We start from the raw sequence: 20,305 nt of genomic DNA, 5'->3' as shown, positions 1-20,305 counted from the left end.
CACTGTCAAAACTTCCAGTGGAGCCACTGGAAATTCTGCATGGTTTCTTTTCTTTGGTCTTAAGAAGACTTTTAGTGCATATGTTGCTGCCTAGAAAACACATTTTTAGTCTAGAAGTAAGCACATCAGCCACTGTGTACATCATCCAGTCTAGCCTTACATCAGTCATAATGAGTGAAAGACACAATATCGCTCCATTGACTTAACAAGCACACTTGTATTCAAAGCCTGTAGATTGAATTCCCTATTCTTCTTTGGTACTTGTGAGATACTTGGGTGGACATTAGAAAAAAATGTGTAACTAACTTGTTACCAGACCAAGTTACTATTCAGTCTTTTAGTATTTGTACTTCACCAGGGAAGGGTCACTGAGATTAATTTATCAAGGGAGGATAAATTAATCCGGATTGCTTTTTTTCTCTCTTTCTCTGAATTTCTCAGGCTATAGTGTGAAAATAGCTTGGAAGGTATATAAGTCAGAGTTCTTAAGAGTAATAGAACTTACTGAATACATACACACACACACACACACATATATATGTGTATATATATATATATATTATTAGGATTGCTTACAGGCTATGGTCCAGCTAATTCAACAATGGCTACCTGTGATTAGAATGTCCAAGAATCCAGTAGTTGTTGTAGGCATTGGATGTCTCACCTGGTCTTCATTATGTGCCAGAATCCTGAAGTAGTTGGGTCTAATGCCAGTGAAGGAATAGAGTTGCTAAGGAGGAGAGAGCCAGCAAGCAAAGAGCAAAAGCTTCCTTCTTCCATGTCCTTATGGGAAGCATGGCCCAGATTAGAGGTGGGTTTTCCCACCTCGAGATTCATATTAAAGGTACATCATCCAATCTCAAAAATTCGGATTAGAAGTGAAAATATCTCCCAGGAGCGCCCCTTCAATTTTGGGGTTTTCATTAATCCCAGATGTAGTCAAACTGACTACCAAGAAAAGCCATCACAGAAGGGGTAAGGCCAACAACAGGAAGCCAGCTGGAGGACTGGCACAGGGTCCCAACAAAAGGAGATAGTGACCTGAATGAAGATGGACAGGGACAGGACATCAAAAGCTCTGTGGCCAGAACCCATTGCTTAGCTGTCATGGAGGAGTTAGGAGAATGGGTGATTAAAGATGCCAACAGGATTCTGGCTTGAGCAACTGAGGGGAAAGGTTGCCCTTGCCTGCATGTGGAGCAAGAAGGAAGAGTGGGTTCCACGGGTGACAATGAGTTAGATTTGGTTATTAAGGATGAACCAGTTTGTGAGCATCAGGAGGAAGGTCTGATGTTTGTGCACTGGAAACAGGGGCTCAGGATGGAATTCAGATGGAATCTAGGGAAGAGGATCTGAGAGTCTTGGGTGAAAGAAGAAACTCAAAGTGTAGAAATCAATGATCAACTCCAAGCTTAGTCTCTCTCTGGAAGTACCACAGTTCCCAGGAGAGAGCGCAGAAGACTTCATTAAGTTTGAAGAGTGAAAGAAAATGGCTCCTTCAAGCAAGGTGGAAGTACCTAAATGCTGCAAAATTTACGAGGAAAGACAGTTCTATAGCCAATTCTCATTTACAGTGATGCCTGTCATCAACACACTATTACTGTTTTAAAAATTTATTGCTGCAATCCCTTATAGTAAAACTGGCTAGCCTCACTGTGCTTAGAAGCCATATTATAGAGTCTAAAAGACATCCTGTACATTTTTAAATGAGTTGTTAATACTCTTGGCTGTATCTATTCTGACAGTTAAAATACCCACACCCAGTAGAGATCAGGGCCTATGGTAGTTCGTACAACATGAGCCCAGGCTAGTTTTCTCTATGGCCTGAGAAGAGGAAGGGAACCAGACAGCCCCATCCCTGGCTCATTCTGGACTGTTGTTGGCAGGAGAAGAGGTTGGCATGTAGGAACCAGGAATGGAAAACAAGTAGTTATCCAGATTCCTACATACTGCTGGAAGGTGGCTCTAGAACCAGTGGACACGCCTATGGGGACCCAGGAACCATCAAGAGTACATAATACATAGTTTCCAAGTAGGGAAAATTTCCAGAAAGCATTAAACAGCACCCAGAACCAAAGCCCTTTTGTGAGCTCCCCTGTTCACTTCTCACTACCCCAACATCAACTGGCTCACCCATGACCTTACTGGCGAGAACTAGAATTCGGACTTCACTGCACCTTTCAACTCAATGCCAAGGCGCACAGTCCTGAAAAAGTCCCACATTTCCTCGTAGGAAGACCGATTTTGGTTACTTATGTCACGGCCTTGGATTGATGGTGTTTGGCTCTGGACTCACGTCCACAAATATGGGTAGAGATGATGACTATCGCAGCTGAGTTACAGGCTTTCGCTCTTCCTTCAAGACCCTATAAAATGTTTTTATAAGTACTGGAAGTAATAATTTTATGAAGTGCTTGCAACTTAGCCATATAAAATTGCTTGGAGAATGTTCTTATTTTCATGTAAATATGAGCATCTTGAGGAACGGGAAGATACAGTTTTGGAATTGAGTTAAGATCTCTCTCTTTCTAACAGTGTATTTATAGTTGTGAGTTAATGAAGCAGGAATTTTATTCAAAATACAATTTTCTTCCATCAACAGAGGCCATCCATGGACCCCACAAACATTCATTGAGCACTATGCCCATCACCAAGACAGAAACAAAGGGTCACAAGTAGCATGCAACTTTAAAAAGACCAGAGTCATAAAAAGGTAAAGGACACCATCCCGCTGTGTTGGCAAGAGCCTACATATCCTAAAAACTGTTACCAGTGTTGGAAATACAACAGCAAAGCTGAAAATGAAATGCTCTGTCCTCTGGTTTAGGAAAAACAAACAAACAAACAAACAAATAAATAAATAAATCACAGAAAATAGAAGTGGTTGCTAGAGAAAAAACTAACATCTGTGAAATAGTGTAATGGGGGAGAAGCAGGTTAGACTGAAGATGTAAAGGGTTTTATAGATAAGTCAAACTTTCACCAGAGTCTTAAAAACAAACAAAAGGAACTTTAATAGATATGTTTAAGTACCTATAGGAGAGAGATCACTGAGAAGGAGAGAAGAATCATAGCCATGTCTCTGAGGCTGTAGTGGCCTCAGTGGATCAGTGAAGAGACAGGAAAAGTCTACAGTGACAAAAAGAAAACCTTTGCATTGGAAACCCATAGGTCATTGCACAGGGATTGACTGGGTATGTGTGTAGATTCTGAATTCCACAGGCGGGAACTATGTGCCTTCTTCTGACCACCCCCTCTTCAGTCCTCACTGCACTGCCTGACCCGGAGAAGTATTTGTTAAGCAAATAAAGTAATGGAAGAGAAGCTTGTATAGAGAGAGAGCAGGGTCTTGATGAAAGATCTTGAATGACAGCATGTTATTTGATGATCTTGGACCCAGTCTTATGAGCAACAGAAAGATGGTGTGTGACCCATGTCGTTCGGCAGATGCTTCCCTTTTTGAAGGAGAGAAGTAATGCCCTGGGCATTGTTGACTAGGGAGACAGGACTTTTGAAGAGCTCTGGTTTGGACAATTTGGATGTATTTGGGGGAAAATCTCTGGTTCTGCAGAGCTGTGTTTGGATAACCAGAGAAGGCTATAAAGCGCATTTCATCTACATGTTGATGTTTCCTTGCCTTTCCTAATCTGAGAGTGATGGTAGTTGCATCTCTTGGGGGAATAGATAGCCATCCCACCCCACACTGGGCAGACACCCAGAAGATCCACGCTTGCCCTTTCACTCTTACTCACCATGCCCTCCCATGACTCCACACTTTCTCACCTTCTGCCAAAAGTCCAGAAAAGACCCAATATTCTTACTCTCTCAAGGCAAGAGTCACATGTCTACATTCAAGCATACGATGAGAACCAAGCAGATTCCCAAGAGATACTTCCAGAAAGGCCCTCAAGTCACATCTGCTAGCCCTAATTATAAGCTGGGCACTGTCTTGGGACACAGGTTGGAGGACGTGCACCATGCCCAACTGGTCCTCACTAGCTCCCCGGGCTTAGCCATCACCATCATCACAGACCACTGTAAGATGCTAATAGAAACTAAAGGCTCTTCCCCGGAAAATGTAAACTGTATATACAAAGATTTGAATTGAGATTCACAGGGAATTTGTCTATAGGTCTTGAGTTGTGAACCTAGGGTTCCTCTATAGGCTAACCCAGGCAGCATTCCTAGTGATTCCCTGGCCGCCACTCCATGTGGCTACTCTGAAGATTTCTGGTAATTGAGAACTGTCTAACTGTGACCTGAATGAAGCCCAGGAGGTACTCAGTCAGGTCACTGCGACACTGCCAAACGAGGAGTCCAACACGGGTCATCTGGTAGACCCCAAGAGACTAAGAAATTTGAGTCTCTTCTTACGCTGTCCTACCTACAGCATTTCTCTGGGGCTTGATTGGATGAGGCAATTTTCTCCCTGGTATTAAGGTGCCAACTTGTTCGGCCTGAATGTTACTTGGCACTGGAGTTCTTTGGCATGGCAAACTGGCCAATTGTTTTTCTTCTATGTTCATTGAATATGGACCAGGCCTACTACTGAGACCATTGGTTAGACAATAGTCAACAATTAAGGGTAATTTTCTCCCATGGTCACATAACATCAGATTCTCCTTTTTTAGAGTCGGCCTTTTATTTTAAATCTAAAATCATTTAAACTCTAATTTTCAAAATACAATAATAAGGATGTTCTAGAAAGCTTTCTGAACAATACATGCTAATTTTTTAAATAATGAAGATATCAGTTACACCAACCAGTTCATGCTTCCTTATCATGTGTGCCATACAACAAAAGCTGCGTGCATTGCCTTTAACAGTCCCCATGCCATCACTGGATAACTAAAACGGTATGTGAAGATTGGGAGTCGGCATAGGTAAAATGGAAAAGGATCTGGGTCTAGTATTGACCCAGGGACAGAAGAATCATCCGATTTAGGGAAATCACTGGCCTGTTCAGCTTAACTGTCTTGGTCTCTGCAAGGCAGAGGGAGGCTGCTGTCTCCAGAGTCCTGCCAGTCCTTGAAGCCTAGAAAGTCCATGGCTGCAATTACCTGGGACTCATCCCAACTGAGGGTCTCTTAAAGTTGCCTCCAGGATCTCGAGCTTTCGGATAGGTGACAGGAAGGACACGGGCTGGGAGGCTAACAGCTTTCTGCTCCCATACTCAGCCCCCCTGATCTAGGAAGAAGCAGTTGAGCTAGAAAAGGGAGCCCCCTGAGGACCACTGCTAGGTTGGAACTGAGGCACGAGGCCATCCATTTCTGCTCTCCCTGAGTCTGGGAGTAAACAGGAGTGCTGTGGGGCAAACACAGGTAAGGGAATCAACGCTGGCTGAACTTCTCCTGAGAGCACTGAGGAAAAAGGGTTGTGTCACCTCATAGCTGAAGCAAAACTATAACAGCCAAGCCTTTTAGTGTCTCGTTACCGAGGCTCCAATGGAGCCCTGGGTCAAGAACGAGAAGCCAGATGTTGCTGATGGTGAGGACTTCAGGTGTAACATCAGGAGGTTTCATTTTAATTCACCAGTGTCCGTTTCTCCTTGAGATCTAGAAGCTTCCACAGTGAAAGTGAGGATTCTGACTCTCTAAAGGTGAGAAGATTGTTGTTGTTGGCATTTGGCCGTGAGCACCTGCTCTTGGTGCCTCTAGCCAGCCGGTGTTAAGGTGGTCACAATATTTTTGTTGGAAAAGAGTCCCAAAACCTGCAGCAACTAATAGTGGATGGACATTCAATTGTTCCAAGTCAAGGAGATGGCTCAACAGGCAAAAGCACTCACTATAAACCTCTGCCAAACAAGTTCAATCCCTGCAGCCCACCCTTTGCCGGATGCAGTAGTACACATCTGTAACCCTGGCACTCCTACAGTGAGGGGGAGGGGGAAACAAACTGGCCAGAATTCAAAATCTACAGGCTAGTTGGCTTGAACTACATGGGACGGGGCAAAATAATAATAATAATAATAACAACAACAATAATAAATCCTGCCTCAACAAGTCAGAAGGAAAAAAATCTGTCTTGGAAAGTTTTTCTTCTGTCCTTGGCAGTATGTTGTGCGCGCGCCGCGCGCTCACACACACACACACACACACACTCACACACACACACACTGAATAAATGAATGAATAATAAAATAATTTTTAAAGAAGAAGTTCCAAATAACCGAAAATTTTCTAAAATCTCAGAATTAAATTAGGTGGCTGGAGAGGTGGCTCAGTTAAGAGCACTGACTGCTCTTTCAGAGGTCCTGAGTTCAATTCCCAGCACCCACAGGGAGGCTCACAACCATCTCTAGTGGGAGCTGATGCCCTCTTCTGGCATAAAGTCATACATGCAGACAGACCACTTGCATACATAAAACAAATACATACATACATAATACTTACATCTTTTAAAAAAATAAAAGAAAGAAATTAGACAAATTCACATGTGAAAGGTGACCCTGCCTACAGGGCAAGATGTTCCAGCAGCTAAGCTGATTGCTGTTGGATCCCTGGTGGCAAAGTCCGGACAGAGGTCACTGGGGGATGAAACACAGCAATAGTGAGAAAAGGAGCAGGAGTTTCTCGCCTGAGGGTTTCAGAAGACTTTTTCTTCCTAGGACACGTGACAAGAAACCCTGAGGCATTTGACAAATGCTACAGAACGGGAGAGAAACTAGAGAGAAATGCCAACCCAGAAAACACCAGAGGACTGAAAAGAATGTGCACAGAGAGTGCAGACAGCAGAAAAAAGGTGGCTCAAGGAGAGAAGCAGGGTGCTATGGTGATTAAAAATAAAAGCCCCAGACCACAGGGTAGCCACAAGCACAGAAAAAACAAAAACAGTCAGCCATTCAGTGAGCTGCAGCCATTGTCAACCAGGTCAACCACTTAGCAGGGATGGCACTTGGCCTTCCAGGTCATTGTGCCGGATTCTGGAACTATGTGGGTGATCACAAAAGAGTTCCTAGTGGAATGGGGGGTGCATAGTCTACTGTCTGGGTCAGAGAAACCTGTCATGTATTGACTGCCTGTCTGTTGCTGTGACTGAACACTCGGCAAGAACAGCTTAAAGAAGGAAGGGTTTGCTAAAGCTCGTGGTTTAAGGGGGTATGGTCTATCATGGTGGGTAAGTCGTAAGATCGTGGTTTAAGGGGATACGGTCTATCATGGTGGGTAAGTCATGGTGGCAGGAGTATGAAACAGATAGTTACACAGCATCCATTCCCAGGAAACACAGAAGGATGAACATTAGTGCTCAGCTCCCTTTTCGTCCAGTCCAAGACCCCAACCCATGCAATGGCGCCACCTACCTTGTAAAGTGGGCCTTCCCAACCAAGTTGGCTTAACTTAGAAAATCTCTGGCAGACACGACCAGCGATTTGTCCCCGTGGTGATTCTCGGTCCTGTTATTACTGACAAGCAGTATTAACCATCACACATCCTCAACATAACTGGTTCTACTCTGGTGGTCCTCATAGATGGAGAACCAGGGACAGCATCCCCCATCTGTGTTCGCACTCTCAAAAGCATCACCAGGAACCTGGGAGAAGGGGGTCTGAGAAGAAACTGAGTTTGGGGAGAGAAGTTTGGGGAGTTCAAAAAGGGTTGTGTGGTAAGGGCAAGGGAGGAGATAGTGGGGTAAGGAATGATGCCAGGAACAAGGTGGTATGGTGGTAACTCTTTTCCAAGCCCAATGCTCACTCTGGGCTCTCTTCCTAAGGCAGGAAAATGAAGTGAAGAAGGAGAGCTGAGGATATGGCTAGTAATCAAAGGAGAATACAGCCCCTCGCTATCTTTTCTCATCCAGTGGGAAGCTGCTGGTAGAGAGGCACTATTCTGAATCCTTCCCCTAAGCGCAATCCATCAGCAGCTACTCAGAGAGATTCTCACGCATCCCCTCTAAAGTGAGACCAATGCTCGTGCAAGGAAGGAGATCCAGCCATAGGCCTCTAGGGAAGTCATCAGATTGAGAGTGAGCAAGGACGTACTAAGCTTAGACACATCCTGGTACTACCACACAATTAATGGAATAAACCAAACGTGCTATTTATGGAAAGGTCTTTGGCTCAGAAGTATCTCCCTCTCACTGAAAAGTCAATATCCAAAGATGTTCTTGGATTAAAAAGAAAATACTCCTGAAGAATTAAGGCTGGACACTATCTTACATCCAAATCTTAATGCATTGGTTTTCAACTAAATTCTTTTTTTGCTTTACATCCCAGCTGCAGGAAAACCAAATGGGATGTGTTGAGTGGTGGGTGCAGAAACAAGAACCGTGTCTCTTGCTGACACTGTGGACACAGCATAGAGACCCCAGGAAGAGAGCTCAGGATCTTAGCCCATGGGTCAAGTAGACCCAAGGTTAAGGAAGTAGGGTTGGGGGGATCACAGAGACTCAGAAATTCAGGAGTAAAAGGAACGAGTAAGAATTACGAATGCAAACCTGGACTGTAAACAGAAATAGCATCCTTGAGGGGACTGGGGCTCTCAAATCACTTTAATAGCTTCATGTTCAGAGGGCAGATGGGCTGCGTGGTTGCTGTTGTTGGCTAAAAAACTCTTCAAATAAGGAAAATACTTCCTCCTGTCTAGCTGATTTGTAGTAATGAAATCTCCAGATGAGGTGGATTTTGCTATGCCCAGCTCATCTCTGCTTGCCATCAGTCATTGTGCCCAGGAAAAGGCCGAAGTTTGTAAAATGGCTTGCCTTAATCACATTGCTGTCACCATGAGAGAGAAATATTGAACAATATATAGTCATTGGAATGCAAAATGAATTTTTCCCTAGAATTGACCATATTTGCACAAAGCCAGTCATCTGGTTAGCATAGACTTTCTCTGCTCCCACGTGAAGCTTGGAAAAGCTTGACTCTAATTCAGCCTTCCCTAACTACCCATCTCACTTCTTCATGTATACCGTCCTCTTTCCAAGATATTCGTCTAGGAGATTCTGAGAGTCCCTGAAATTAGACCTTCTAAGGCCAAGTCTTAGTGCTGCCTGAGTGTCCTTGGTTGACTTACTCGACCTCATTCAAAGTTTGTTTGTTGGCAAAATAGAAACATTATTAATAAGTATGTCATTTGGTATGCGAGCATGTGTTTATACACACAAATGTTTGTGGATGCATAGAGATGCACACATGCTTGCATGTGTATGTGCATGAGTGTGAATGTCAGGAGGCAACTTCAGGTCCTGTTTCTTAGGTACTATCCACTATGTGTGTGGAGGAGTGGAAAACAAGTTGTCTCCCTGGCTAGAACTCAATAAACAGGCTAGGCTGGTTGACCAGAAGGCTTCGAGGATCCACCTGTCTCCATCTCTTTAGGGCTGGGATAAGTATATGCTTTCACATCTGTATTTTTTTAATATGAGTTCTAGGCACCAAAGTCAGGTCTTCATGCTTGCAAGGCAAACATTTTACTGACTGAGTCATCTCCCCAGTCCAGAAGCCAAACCACTTACAATATTACTAATAATAGTTAAATTATATGCAAAAAAGTTAGGCGCACTGCCTGACTCAAGACAGATAATTGATGACTCTAAACTTTGCTTTAATAATGAGACAGCGCTGAAAACTTGGAACCTTAAGAATAAAACTTCCTTAGCTGTATGGTTTTCCCAAAGTAAACACCTGTCAATTTGTGTGTTTCTGTGATTGCTCTGAGGCAAGATTTGTGCTTTGGTGATAAATGCTCCCATCATCTGCTGCACCCTTCTGTATGTTTTGACTTCCATGGTGTGTAAGTTGTGTCTCTGAGCTCAGGATGCTGTTGGATGGGGCAGTCTCTAAGAGCATCCAGTGTGCATGCCGTGTGTCCCAAACTCTGATGGGTCTGCAGCTCAGAGAGAAAAAGAAAGAAAGAAAATCAAGGCCATGGTCTTCCTTCATGGATAGAGAAGGCAGCCCATGAAATCCCACCCTCACCTGAGGACCTTCCAACCGCTATGGTTGCTGGAAGAGGCAGAGTATTGGGTTTCTTCAGGAATGCATCCCCTGCTGGACTGCCCCGCTGCTCCCGCACACATGTGGCACTGAGCGGGCTCACTGAGTTCTAGGAGTACATGAAACTGGGAGGGAAAAGAAGTGAGTTGTGGGAGAAGTTGGAGGGGAAGATGTAAGGGTGGATTTGATCAAAATACGTTATATTCGTGTGCCAGCCTCTCAAATGATAGATTAAAATAATAATAAAGGTCATCAGCAGAAGAAAGGATAAAGGCGGTGTGGGGCCATGAGAAAAACTTTTACTCAACATCCTGCTTTGTTCAGAAGGAAAAACGGAAGCCCAGGGGTGTCATAAGACTTCCCCCAAAAACCACTCACCTAAGTGGACATCAAACTGTTACTAGTAGCAAGGGAAGAAAGGAGAACAGCTCAGGAGTGAAAAGGGGAAAGGCAGAAAGGACTGTGAAGCTGTTCTTACAAACCCCTCGGAAAGGAATGAAGAGAAACGCTTGGGGGTACAGAAAACCATACAATGCCTTTTCAGGGAGCTAATAAATGTCTGGGGTGGAAAAATAAGGAGTGCTGGGCTGGTCCTTCTGTTCACAGTGGATAGGATCAGGTAATCACAGTTTTTTCTCTCTGTGTGACAGTCCTGGCTGCCCCGGAACTCACTCTATAGACCAGGCTGGTCTTGAACTCACAGAGATCCACCTGCCTCTGCCTCCCAAGTCCTGGGCTGAAAGGCCTGAGCCACTGGCTCAGCGAGGGTAATCACATTTTAATGTGGATGTGGGTTTGAATGTACTCCTACCTTATTTTATAACTCAGGCAAAACCGTGTGTCTAGACTCTACCAAAAATGGCATGCTGTGCTCTCTAAGGCTTGAGGAAACCAACACATGATTGTCTATCACTGAGAGGGAGCTGGTACAACCCCAGCAGTCTGAAATGGTCTTTGAAATCATAACAGAGGGGTTAACAGCAAATATGAGACACTTGCGTGCATCGGGAAGCTTTTGAAACTTTTTAAAAGTGGAAAAAGATGTGTGTTGGTTTGTGGTTTTAACTTATTGGCCCCTTGACCTGCCAATCATCTGTGTAATCCTTTCCGTTCTCTTTCAGGTTCCTTCTTCCCTGATTTCAAGCCCTCGGAAACCGTTTTCAAAATAGTATTTTGGCTTGGCTACCTAAACAGCTGCATCAACCCCATCATATACCCCTGCTCCAGCCAGGAGTTCAAGAAAGCCTTTCAGAATGTGCTGAGAATCCAGTGTCTCCGAAGACGGCAGTCTTCAAAGCACGCCCTGGGCTACACCCTGCACCCGCCCAGCCAGGCCGTGGAGGGACAGCAGAGAGACATGGTTCGTATCCCCGTGGGCTCAGGAGAGACTTTCTACAAGATCTCCAAGACAGACGGAGTCTGTGAATGGAAGTTTTTCTCTTCCATGTCCCAGGGATCGGCAAGGATTACAATGCCGAAGGACCAATCTGCCTGTACCACAGCCAGGGTGAGAAGTAAAAGCTTTTTGCAGGTCTGCTGCTGTATGGGGTCCTCGACCCCCAGCCTCGAAGAAAATCACCAAGTTCCAACCATTAAGATCCATACCATCTCCCTCGGTGAAAATGGGGAGGAAGTCTAGAGAACGGGAAAGGTCACAGGAAGAGGGGTGATGTTAGGTACCGCTGATTCCCACTCAGAAGGCCAGTGAATTCTTGAAGGACAATCCAGGACCGTTCAAGGAGGTCCCCATCTGGGAAAGGGGAGAGGGAGGGCACCAGTCCCGGGGGGGGGGGGCACAGGGTAAGAGGCAGGGTAGTCGGTAACTAATTGGTTCTGAATGATGGGAGGCCTGTTTCCCTTCAGCTCAAACCCTCAGCCACTCTCTGATCCTGCTTTCCACAACTGACCCTTTCAACAAGAAATACCATGGGAAAGAAAATTTCATACACAATCCAAAAGACTATAAATACAGGATGATGATTTCATTGTGAATATTTTGAGCACACACTCTAAGTTTGGAGCTATTTCTTGATGGAAGGGAGGGTATTTTATTTTCAGGCTGAACCCACTGGCAACCACATTTGACATTTATGGAGAGGGGACCTAGACAGAAAGGAGTATAAGGTAGTGGCCAGCATGCTTTAAAGTGAGTTTGGAAGCGCCACCAGAGTCTCAGCTTGGGTGAACCTGGACAGGGGTCTTCCCAGAGGTTGCTTTTTGACGGGTTCCTTATTCCCAGTTGAAACTAGGGTGTATTCTGCCTCCTTGGATCCAAGGAATATGACCAGGACTAGCCAGGGACAGTATGCTTTTCTCAAGAGCAGAGGGTATGGTTGGGGCAACAGTTGCAAGACCTGGTGAAGGAAGGCTTTCTTCTTTTACCTCCTTAAAGACCAAGAAGCTGGAATGTGGAGGATGCTAACATCAGGCTAATGCCCTGTAGTTCTGAAGCCTCTTTGATAGGACAAACCACTCGTCCTTTCCAGAGCTCCATAATGGAAACTCAGGAATGGCAGAATACTGGCTTCCATTTCCTCTCACCCGCTTCCTTGCTGTGTAGTGAATGGGGCTCACTGGTGGCACATAGAGGGAGTCTCAGGGTCCAGGCACACCCCTCTTAAGCTTCCAAACATACTGATGCTCACCCTCAAACATTTCAATTGATTGCCAAATAACTGCCCAAAATCGATTCCTACTTTTTTCAAAACACACACACGTATATATACATATATATTATATGTATATATGTATATATACATATATACATATATATACATGTGTATATATATACATATATATGTATATATATATATGTTTTGCATCCTTAATAATTCACATTATTAGGAATGGTGACCACGGCAATCACACATAAAAATTAAAACATGCCTGTCATTCCTCCGTGAGAATTATAAAATAAGGTTTAATGTTTGTGGCACCAACCCTAATAAGAATCACAACTGCCAACATTTTTCATAACTTCTTCCCCTAAGAGCATCTGAGCAGGCTGAAGTTACTATGAAACCTCCGCAGGGAGACTCCTGGTCCTTGTGGCTTTCCTTTCCCCCCTTACATCAAACTGAACTCTGCCGTAAGTCTTTCTGCAGGCAAATCTTTATCCACATCGCAATGAAGGCAGTGCATGCGTGTGGCTGTGGGTTTTGTGATCGGTTGTCTTGGGGCTTTGAATCTGACCTGCTTATCCCACCTTTTCCTGGGTCGTATCTTCTTGTTGGCCAGCAAGAGAGTTTCTTGGCCTTGTGCTCTTCTGAAATTGGCTTCTGCTACTGAGAAATTGGCTGGGATTTTAGGCTTTTCTTGGGCTCTCTGCATAGCTCCTAACAACTCTACCAGATGTGAGTGTCAAAGTATCCAGGAAGAACTCCGGAATGCAAGCCTGGTTCATCTTCTCAATATAAGCTTCCTTGTTCCAATTAACTTCCTTCTCAATCTGCATTCTAAAACTGACCCTTGTTCTTGTCATCCCCCCATAGAAGAACATCCTGATGGGGAGGAGCAGAGCCTTCCTTCAGCAGAGTACCATCCCATGCCACCAATGATCTTTAAATCTCTGGGTGAAAAAACGCAAATGTTAAAAGTGGAAAACTTAGGCACACTAAAAAGCTACCATTAATGCCAGCTTAGGGCCTCAGATAAAAACCAATAGAATGCATGTAGCGCTATCTGTAAACAACTACCCGCACACCCCGCTGGCATCCCTCCCTCTTAGGCAAGCAAGTATCTAACAGCCTTTTCCATTCCCACAGCAGGGTGCTGACTAGAAACACAGCAACTTTATAAGAAATTGGTAATGTCACTAAAAAACATGGTGACAAAAGTGGGGTGAACAGCATAAAAGCGGAATGTCTTTTTAATCATCGGCCAAAAAAAAAAAAATGTCTGTACCTTTAAGTGTGCCAAAAACTATCTAAAATGGTTACAGCCAAACGAATGATTGTCATATTTATATTCACGTGTTTACTGCTTCTATTTGGAGTTTTAAGAATTTACCCAGAGTAACCCCAGTTAAAATGTCCTCTCTTGCGTGTTCTAAGAAAACGATCGCTTTGGGATTGTCTCTCTCTCTCATGAAATCAAGGGGGCGTTATGGTAGGCGACTTTGAGACTAGTGTGAGATTCAGACCGTGTGTATGAAGGAGGGACCTTGGCTCTCTTCACCCAAAAGTTTCTCCGGGGCATCAGAGATGCAGCTCAGTTGGTGGGGTGCTTGCCTGACATACACAGCCCAGCAGCACCTAAAACCAAGAGTGGTGGCTCACGATTGTGAACTCAGCATTCAGGAGGTACAAAGAGGAGAATCAAGAGTCCAAGGTTAACCTTGGATACATAGTAAGTTTGAGCAAGCCTAGACTACATGAGACCCTATTAAGAAAAAACTCCAGGCTGTACCACTGCAAGAAAAGCTCTTCCTTGTCATAGTCTCATCCAAGACTGCTTCTGCACGGAATTACGCTGCATGTGACACCCTTTGCAAAACACTGGAGCTTCCAGCTCTCAGCACTGACTGGGACTGGCCCATTCAAGACAGAGAGTGATAGCTGAGCTATAAGCCCTCCCTTACGGCGCTTCTGTTAGCTCTATCACATGTCAGGGATCAGTGACTCTGATCCTCTAGAAACTCTTCCATTGCCAGTTTTTAAATGAACTCTGGTGGTTGAGAAGGGCTAAGGACTTGCCCATGGTCAAGAAGGAACTGTGGCTCAAGCCCAAGCTTCCCTCTAGCTGGTCACATTCTACGCAGTACCTCTGCTTCACACACTGGGACAGGAGAGCTTGAATTGGAGATTCTCAGGAGACTATTTCACACCCCAACTTTAATGGAATTTATTCCCTTGGCGTTTTTCCTACAAATTAATCTTAGCAAATACACCATCAAACCTTGTATCTGTAATTCCAACTATCAGAGAGCATTCCCATCTCCAGGACATAGTGCTCCCAGATATGGCTAAAACCTTACAACGCAGATGGGTTATACTAAACCAGGACAAGATAAGCATATACCCGAACATGGAAGAATTAGCCAAGAATGGAAAGGCCCAATAATAGCTGGGACACGTACTGAGTGGTGTGTGGAAGTCAACATGGGCACTTAGGAAGTATGCCTTTTTGAAAATATATATATAAACATCTGCAACACCAGTTCCCACATACCTAAATTCCAACCTTTATTTTATAAGATAGCAAAAAGGGGAAGAGGCCAGAGGCATCCTACCAGGAAGTACAGAGCCTGTGCTGGGCACATGACTTCCCTGGATGCCACTCAGAACACTGGTCTCTGGGTAAGCCGGCGACTGGCAGTTTTTGAAGACAGGCCATTGGCCGACAGCTGTGCATGTTAGCTTGCTTCCTTTTCTGTATGAGCTACCACGAAGACCTTTTAGCACAATAGGTTGGGGGTGAAAGCCTGGGAGCAAAACTATTTTAGGAAGCATTTTCTTGAGCAGGTAATTGTCCCTATGTTAGTCACCGCTCCTTAGTCACTGCTAACAAACATTCCTAGCTGCTACTGGGGATAGCTCTGTCCCCATCCTCTTGCCAAAATATGACGCTGCCTCTCCGATGAATGCTTGCAGTCTTAATTAGGGGAAGAGATGGCTCATCAGCTAAAGGAATGGCAAACAGGAGGCAACAGATGAGAGGTGAGTGAAAACCAGGGCAACAAGAGGAGACAGAGGTAGCAGATGCGCAGGCATCAGAGGTGCTCATCGGTCACTCTGGTCTCTTTTTTATACTACCAGGGCTTTTAACCGTGAAACCACCTGTCCATACACAGCTCCGAAAGAGCCCAGTTGGAACACAGCACCTGCTCTGGGCCTCCAAACTATGCTGAGGAGCTGAGCTGAGGTCACATCTTCCAAAAGCCGTGACAACAGTGGCCTCCAGCCCTCCAAGTTCCCTGCAAGATGAATGAGTGGACATGACTGTTGTGGGGGCTGGGCCGGGAAGCGAGTTAGGATTTTAGCATATGAAGCCAGTCCCTGGGCAATGGTGCCATGGATGGGCTCTCATTCATGTTTCCCGGGCCCTATGGCACATGAGCGAGCTGAGAAAGAGCCTTGCCTGCTCTCTGCGGGAGAATGTCATGTCTCAGACTGCCACTGCTGAACCTCCAAAGGCTGTAGGGGTGGCAGGGAGCGTTGAAGGAGGAGACTGACCACAGCCGTGACTCAGAACAGGAAGGGTTAGTCATGCTCTGCCGCAACTGACAGGAAAGAAACTGTCCTGAAACTGGTGGCTTATTCACAAAGGGCAAATAATGACCTTTTCTCTCATGTCGCTTGGGAGTTATTGTCGTGCGGTCCCTGTCGCACACTCAATGCAGTCACATTATAAGCTGGGTTTGAGGATTGTTGAGCCATAAACAATACAGACTTAATTAGGTGAGGGAAAAATCTTAGCACAACTTAGCATTGCGTTTAGAGAAAAAAAGATGAGCAACCTGGTTTATGAATCAGGATGAATACAATAAATGTATCTGAAGGTTGTAGAGAAGCAGCTAAGACAGAAATTCCAACATAAATTTAGAGTTTACACACACACACATGGATATATGGATATGTGTATTACCACATACTTATCAAACCTTTCTCAGGTCATTCCAGTGTGGGAGAAGGAAAGGGAAGGAGCTTTTACCTACATTTGGCATGTGAAAAAATAGAAGTCAGGAGTTAAGGACTTCTCTGAGCACCCTCATATCCAACTTTTCTCCAAGAAGCTTTCATGTCCGCAGGTCCGCCATGTATTTTGGCTTTCTGCCTTCCATAGCTCCCTTCTTCAGTTCCGGGTCAGAGCTCTAACTCTGACCGCACCTTCTCCCTGCCTGTCCTGGCCAGCGGTTGGGAAGAACTTGTAGTACATGGTCACCCGTTCTTGTTCCCTTGGCTGACAGACAAGCACTTGTCATTCTGTCCTTTCTCCACGGATAAGCTGCTACCGGTCCAGGGAAATAGCTAGGGGCAGAAGGAGATTGCTCTGCTCAGTAGGGCGACGTGTCAGGCAAAGTCAGCTGTGACTGTCCCCCTAAGGTCCTCAGGAATACAAAGGTCCCAAAGGGAACCTGTGGGTCATTGGGCACACTCTGATTAGCAGTCCCCGACGGCCACTCTCCACAGCACCACCCTGACATGAAACCAACGCGAGGCACAGACAGTCCCCAGTGTGCGAGCTGGCAAGGTTCTGACAGTGTGTTCAGAAGTCAAGGATGTGTTTATCCAAGAGGCATTGTTACAAATGGGGAGGTGCTCCTAGTGGAACCAAAAATAAATAAATAAACATCTGTTTAATGGATACCAAGAGTTGGTAAGCTTTTTCTATAAATGTCTAGATGGTAAACATTTCAGGCATGGTGGTTTAAGTTCTCAGTTTTGGCTCTTTAGTGGGAGCTATGGACAGTCCTTTAAAAATGTAGACCCATTGTAGCTCAAGACAGCAAGGTGTGGACCGAATTTAGCCCATGGGCCACAGTTTTCCATCCTTGCTCCACACCACCACTAGCTTGCAGTATAGAGACAATACTTGTGAACTGTGGCTGCGGGTGATTGGCATGCTTATAAAAAAATAGGTCACGATGGGTCATCCCTGGATGAAGTCAATGTTCCCAAACTGTGTGAGTTGTTACATACAGCGGCAAATTCACATTCACATCCTCAGGATTCCAGGCAGGTGATAGGAGCAGAGGGAAGGGTTTACCACTCCCCACATTGTGCCCTATGGGGCAGGCAGGTCAACAGAAGCCACAGTGAGCTCAGGGGTCTTCCAGGCTTAGAAGGCAGTCTCCTCCCTATGACATCTGTCCAACTCAGAGCAGCCACTGGACCAAGACTGCCCTTAAATTTCTCCCAGGTCCTCAGAACTCATCGAAGTGGAGATCCCTAGATACCTTTGAGGCTTCTTGGAGAGGCCCTGTGACCACAGTCCCCTGTGTTAGGGCATTTGGAACCTCCTTGGAACTCATTATGAAAAGTGACAGGACACAGAGAGCATCTTCCAGAAGAAAAATGGGGATAGAATTTTCTCTCGTGTCTCCCTCCTCCTATGTCTCCCTTCTTTTCATATTTCTCTGTTTTTTGTTAAATTGAAATCACTAATGAATGAAATAGAAATGGCTCCAATATTAGAAAATTTACTTAGCACTCCCTGAGAAGTGCAAAAACCGTGTTTCCCTGAGCTAATGCTGCAATGGAGGATCCCTCCCTTTCCTCTCTGGTCCTGAAGGGACACTGAGGAGCAGGGGGTTTCCAGATGCAACTAAGACTCAGATCATGTGACTTAGTGCAGCATCTGAGTATTGAGAAAGGAGACTCCAAGGCTGGGCCGTGGGTAGGACAGTGGAGGCAGACATAATCTGTAAAGACCCGGAACTATTGGCACCACAACCAAGCTGAGCCTGGAAAGAAAGGCCTGGGAGGTGCTGAATGGCAGCCTCCCTTCCACACCCTTTCTCCACCTCGTGCTGTATCTGCACCCCTTGCCCTTTCTACTTTATGCTGATTCCATCTTAACCCCATAAATCAACCCTCCACTCCTGTCAGTTTTGCAGACAATGAACGGTGTTTCATTAGGCCCTTGTCTGTGGGGAACATGCACCATGCTGTGAATAAAAGGAGAAGTTCCCAAAGCAACCACAGTAACTTTATTCACGAGCCTGGGCCAGAAAATGAGGCCAGCAAGGCAAGAGCATCCTCAGGGCCCTGGTCCTCTCAGGACTTTGAGCCTCACCTTGGATTTCTGCCTTTCTGTTCTTGGGTGATCCTTCCCTCATGAAGGGCACAGGCACACTGTGAGGCCACATTTCAGGGGCGCTTTGGCTTGGAATGGTTTCCGGAGTACTTCTAACCAACCTCTCACAACCTAGACACTTTTCCCATGCGCTCAAAGTCAACCTTACTCTCCATCATCACCTTTTGGCCCTTGCTTTTGTTCTCTCTTTCTTGTGAACTTTCTCTATTAGGAGGTCACCAGGCTCTTCAAGGCCTTGATGAACCCATAGAGTAAACTCAGTCCCCCCTTCCCGTTGAGCAATGGCTAGGGGGAAGCACACCTCAGCTAGACTGTCCATGGAATGCTGCTTCCTCCAAGGCTCTGTTCCTTGTTCCTCTCCTACACGTTATGCTGCATGTTCCTGAACCTTAGGATTCCCCTTCTTGCCTACCCTACCCTTGAAATAGAGAAATGTCTGCCCTGAAGACTCTTCTTCCACATGAGTGTTCCAGTTCTTGCTGGTAGCTTCAGGATTTGTATCCTCATGTTCATTGCTCGGGTACATTTTTGCTCAATAATGCAGTCTTGTATGGCTTCACCAACATCCGCCAGGGTCGTTATGGTCCTAGATGCTAGAAATCCCAATCAAGGTGTTAGTTGGCTGTGTCTTCTTCAGCTCATGTTGACTTTGTCTCCTCACTAATCAAAACTGAGCATGTAGTATCCTTCCTGGTCCCTGTGTCACACCGGAAGTGACAGCAGTTGTAAAAAGCAGAGGCACAGAGGACACTGACAGACGGCAGGTCAGTAAGCAGCTTTCGTGTCCAAAAGAGGCGCCCAAACCCAAGGTGACAAATGCGGAGGCTAAGAGACAGTGCAGCAGCAGGTGCTTTTGAGAGAAAACATGCCAGTACCCCTAGACTTACTAACAGTTTGCTTCTGTTTTATTAGCGTAAACTCTTATTGGAGATTAAGTTGAATTAAAAGGCAGCATCCGTTGCTTGTTCTCACCTCCATTTCTGGCGGCCAGCCTGGCTCCTGCCTTCCAGTGCTGAGCATCACCACCCTCATCCCTAACTTCAGGTGGGAGCAGGCCACCTGCTACAGCCATCCCGCTCAGCGTTGAAAGCCCCAATCAAATTGCATGCTCTCTTCATCGGAAGTGAAAAAAAACAAGTCTTTATTCGATGACTCTAGTAAGTTACGAACAAATAACATCCTTCCAGTCATTTCCATAGCAGTTTAATCCACATGGCAAACTCTAAGATTCTTTTACTCCTTCCTTGACTCTAACGAGTGAATTTTTAGGTCTATGGAGATAGCTGATCAAGTGTTTGCCTTGCAAATCCTAAGAATGAGTTCAATTCCCAGAACCCATGAAAGAAAGTAGAAGGGAAGGAAGGAGGGAGGAAGGGAGGGAGAGAGGGAGGGAGGGAGGGAGGGAGGGAGAGAGGAAGGGAGGAAGGAAGGAAGGAAGGAAGGAAGGAAGGAAGGAAGGAAGGAAGGAAGGAAGGAAGGAAGAAGGAAGACAACAGTGCACCCTTGTGATCACAGCACTGAGAAGCACACAGGTGTGCCCCTGGAGCTCGCTGGCCGGCCTGGTCAAATCAGTGAGTTCCAAGTCAAAGGGAGAGACTGTACCTAAAAGACAAG

At 45.4% G+C, this 20,305-nt stretch overlaps 1 protein-coding gene across 2 annotated transcripts in view; it reads left to right on the top strand.

Annotated features, from left to right (window-relative positions):
• Window positions 1–20,017, top strand: part of Adra1a (adrenoceptor alpha 1A) — a 96,360-nt gene extending 76,343 nt beyond the window's left edge. Inside the window, exons 3-4 of one of the 2 annotated variants that reach the window (XM_057786139.1) lie at window positions 11,056–11,441; window positions 15,691–20,017. In XM_057786139.1, the coding sequence (XP_057642122.1) occupies window positions 11,056–11,441; window positions 15,691–15,699 (395 nt within the window). In that variant the 3' untranslated portion in view covers window positions 15,700–20,017. Of the gene's footprint in view, window positions 1–11,055; window positions 11,676–15,690 lie in introns of those variants that run through there. The other variant, XM_057786138.1, reaches the window with a different exon arrangement.
• Window positions 20,018–20,305: the final 288 nt, after the last annotated feature.

The sequence above is a fragment of the Chionomys nivalis genome, chromosome 12 (genome assembly GCF_950005125.1).
Source record: "Chionomys nivalis chromosome 12, mChiNiv1.1, whole genome shotgun sequence".
NCBI lineage: Eukaryota > Metazoa > Chordata > Mammalia > Rodentia > Cricetidae > Chionomys > Chionomys nivalis.
Note: the sequence above shows the minus strand (reverse complement) of the source record. Positions and strands in the feature narration are given on the sequence as shown.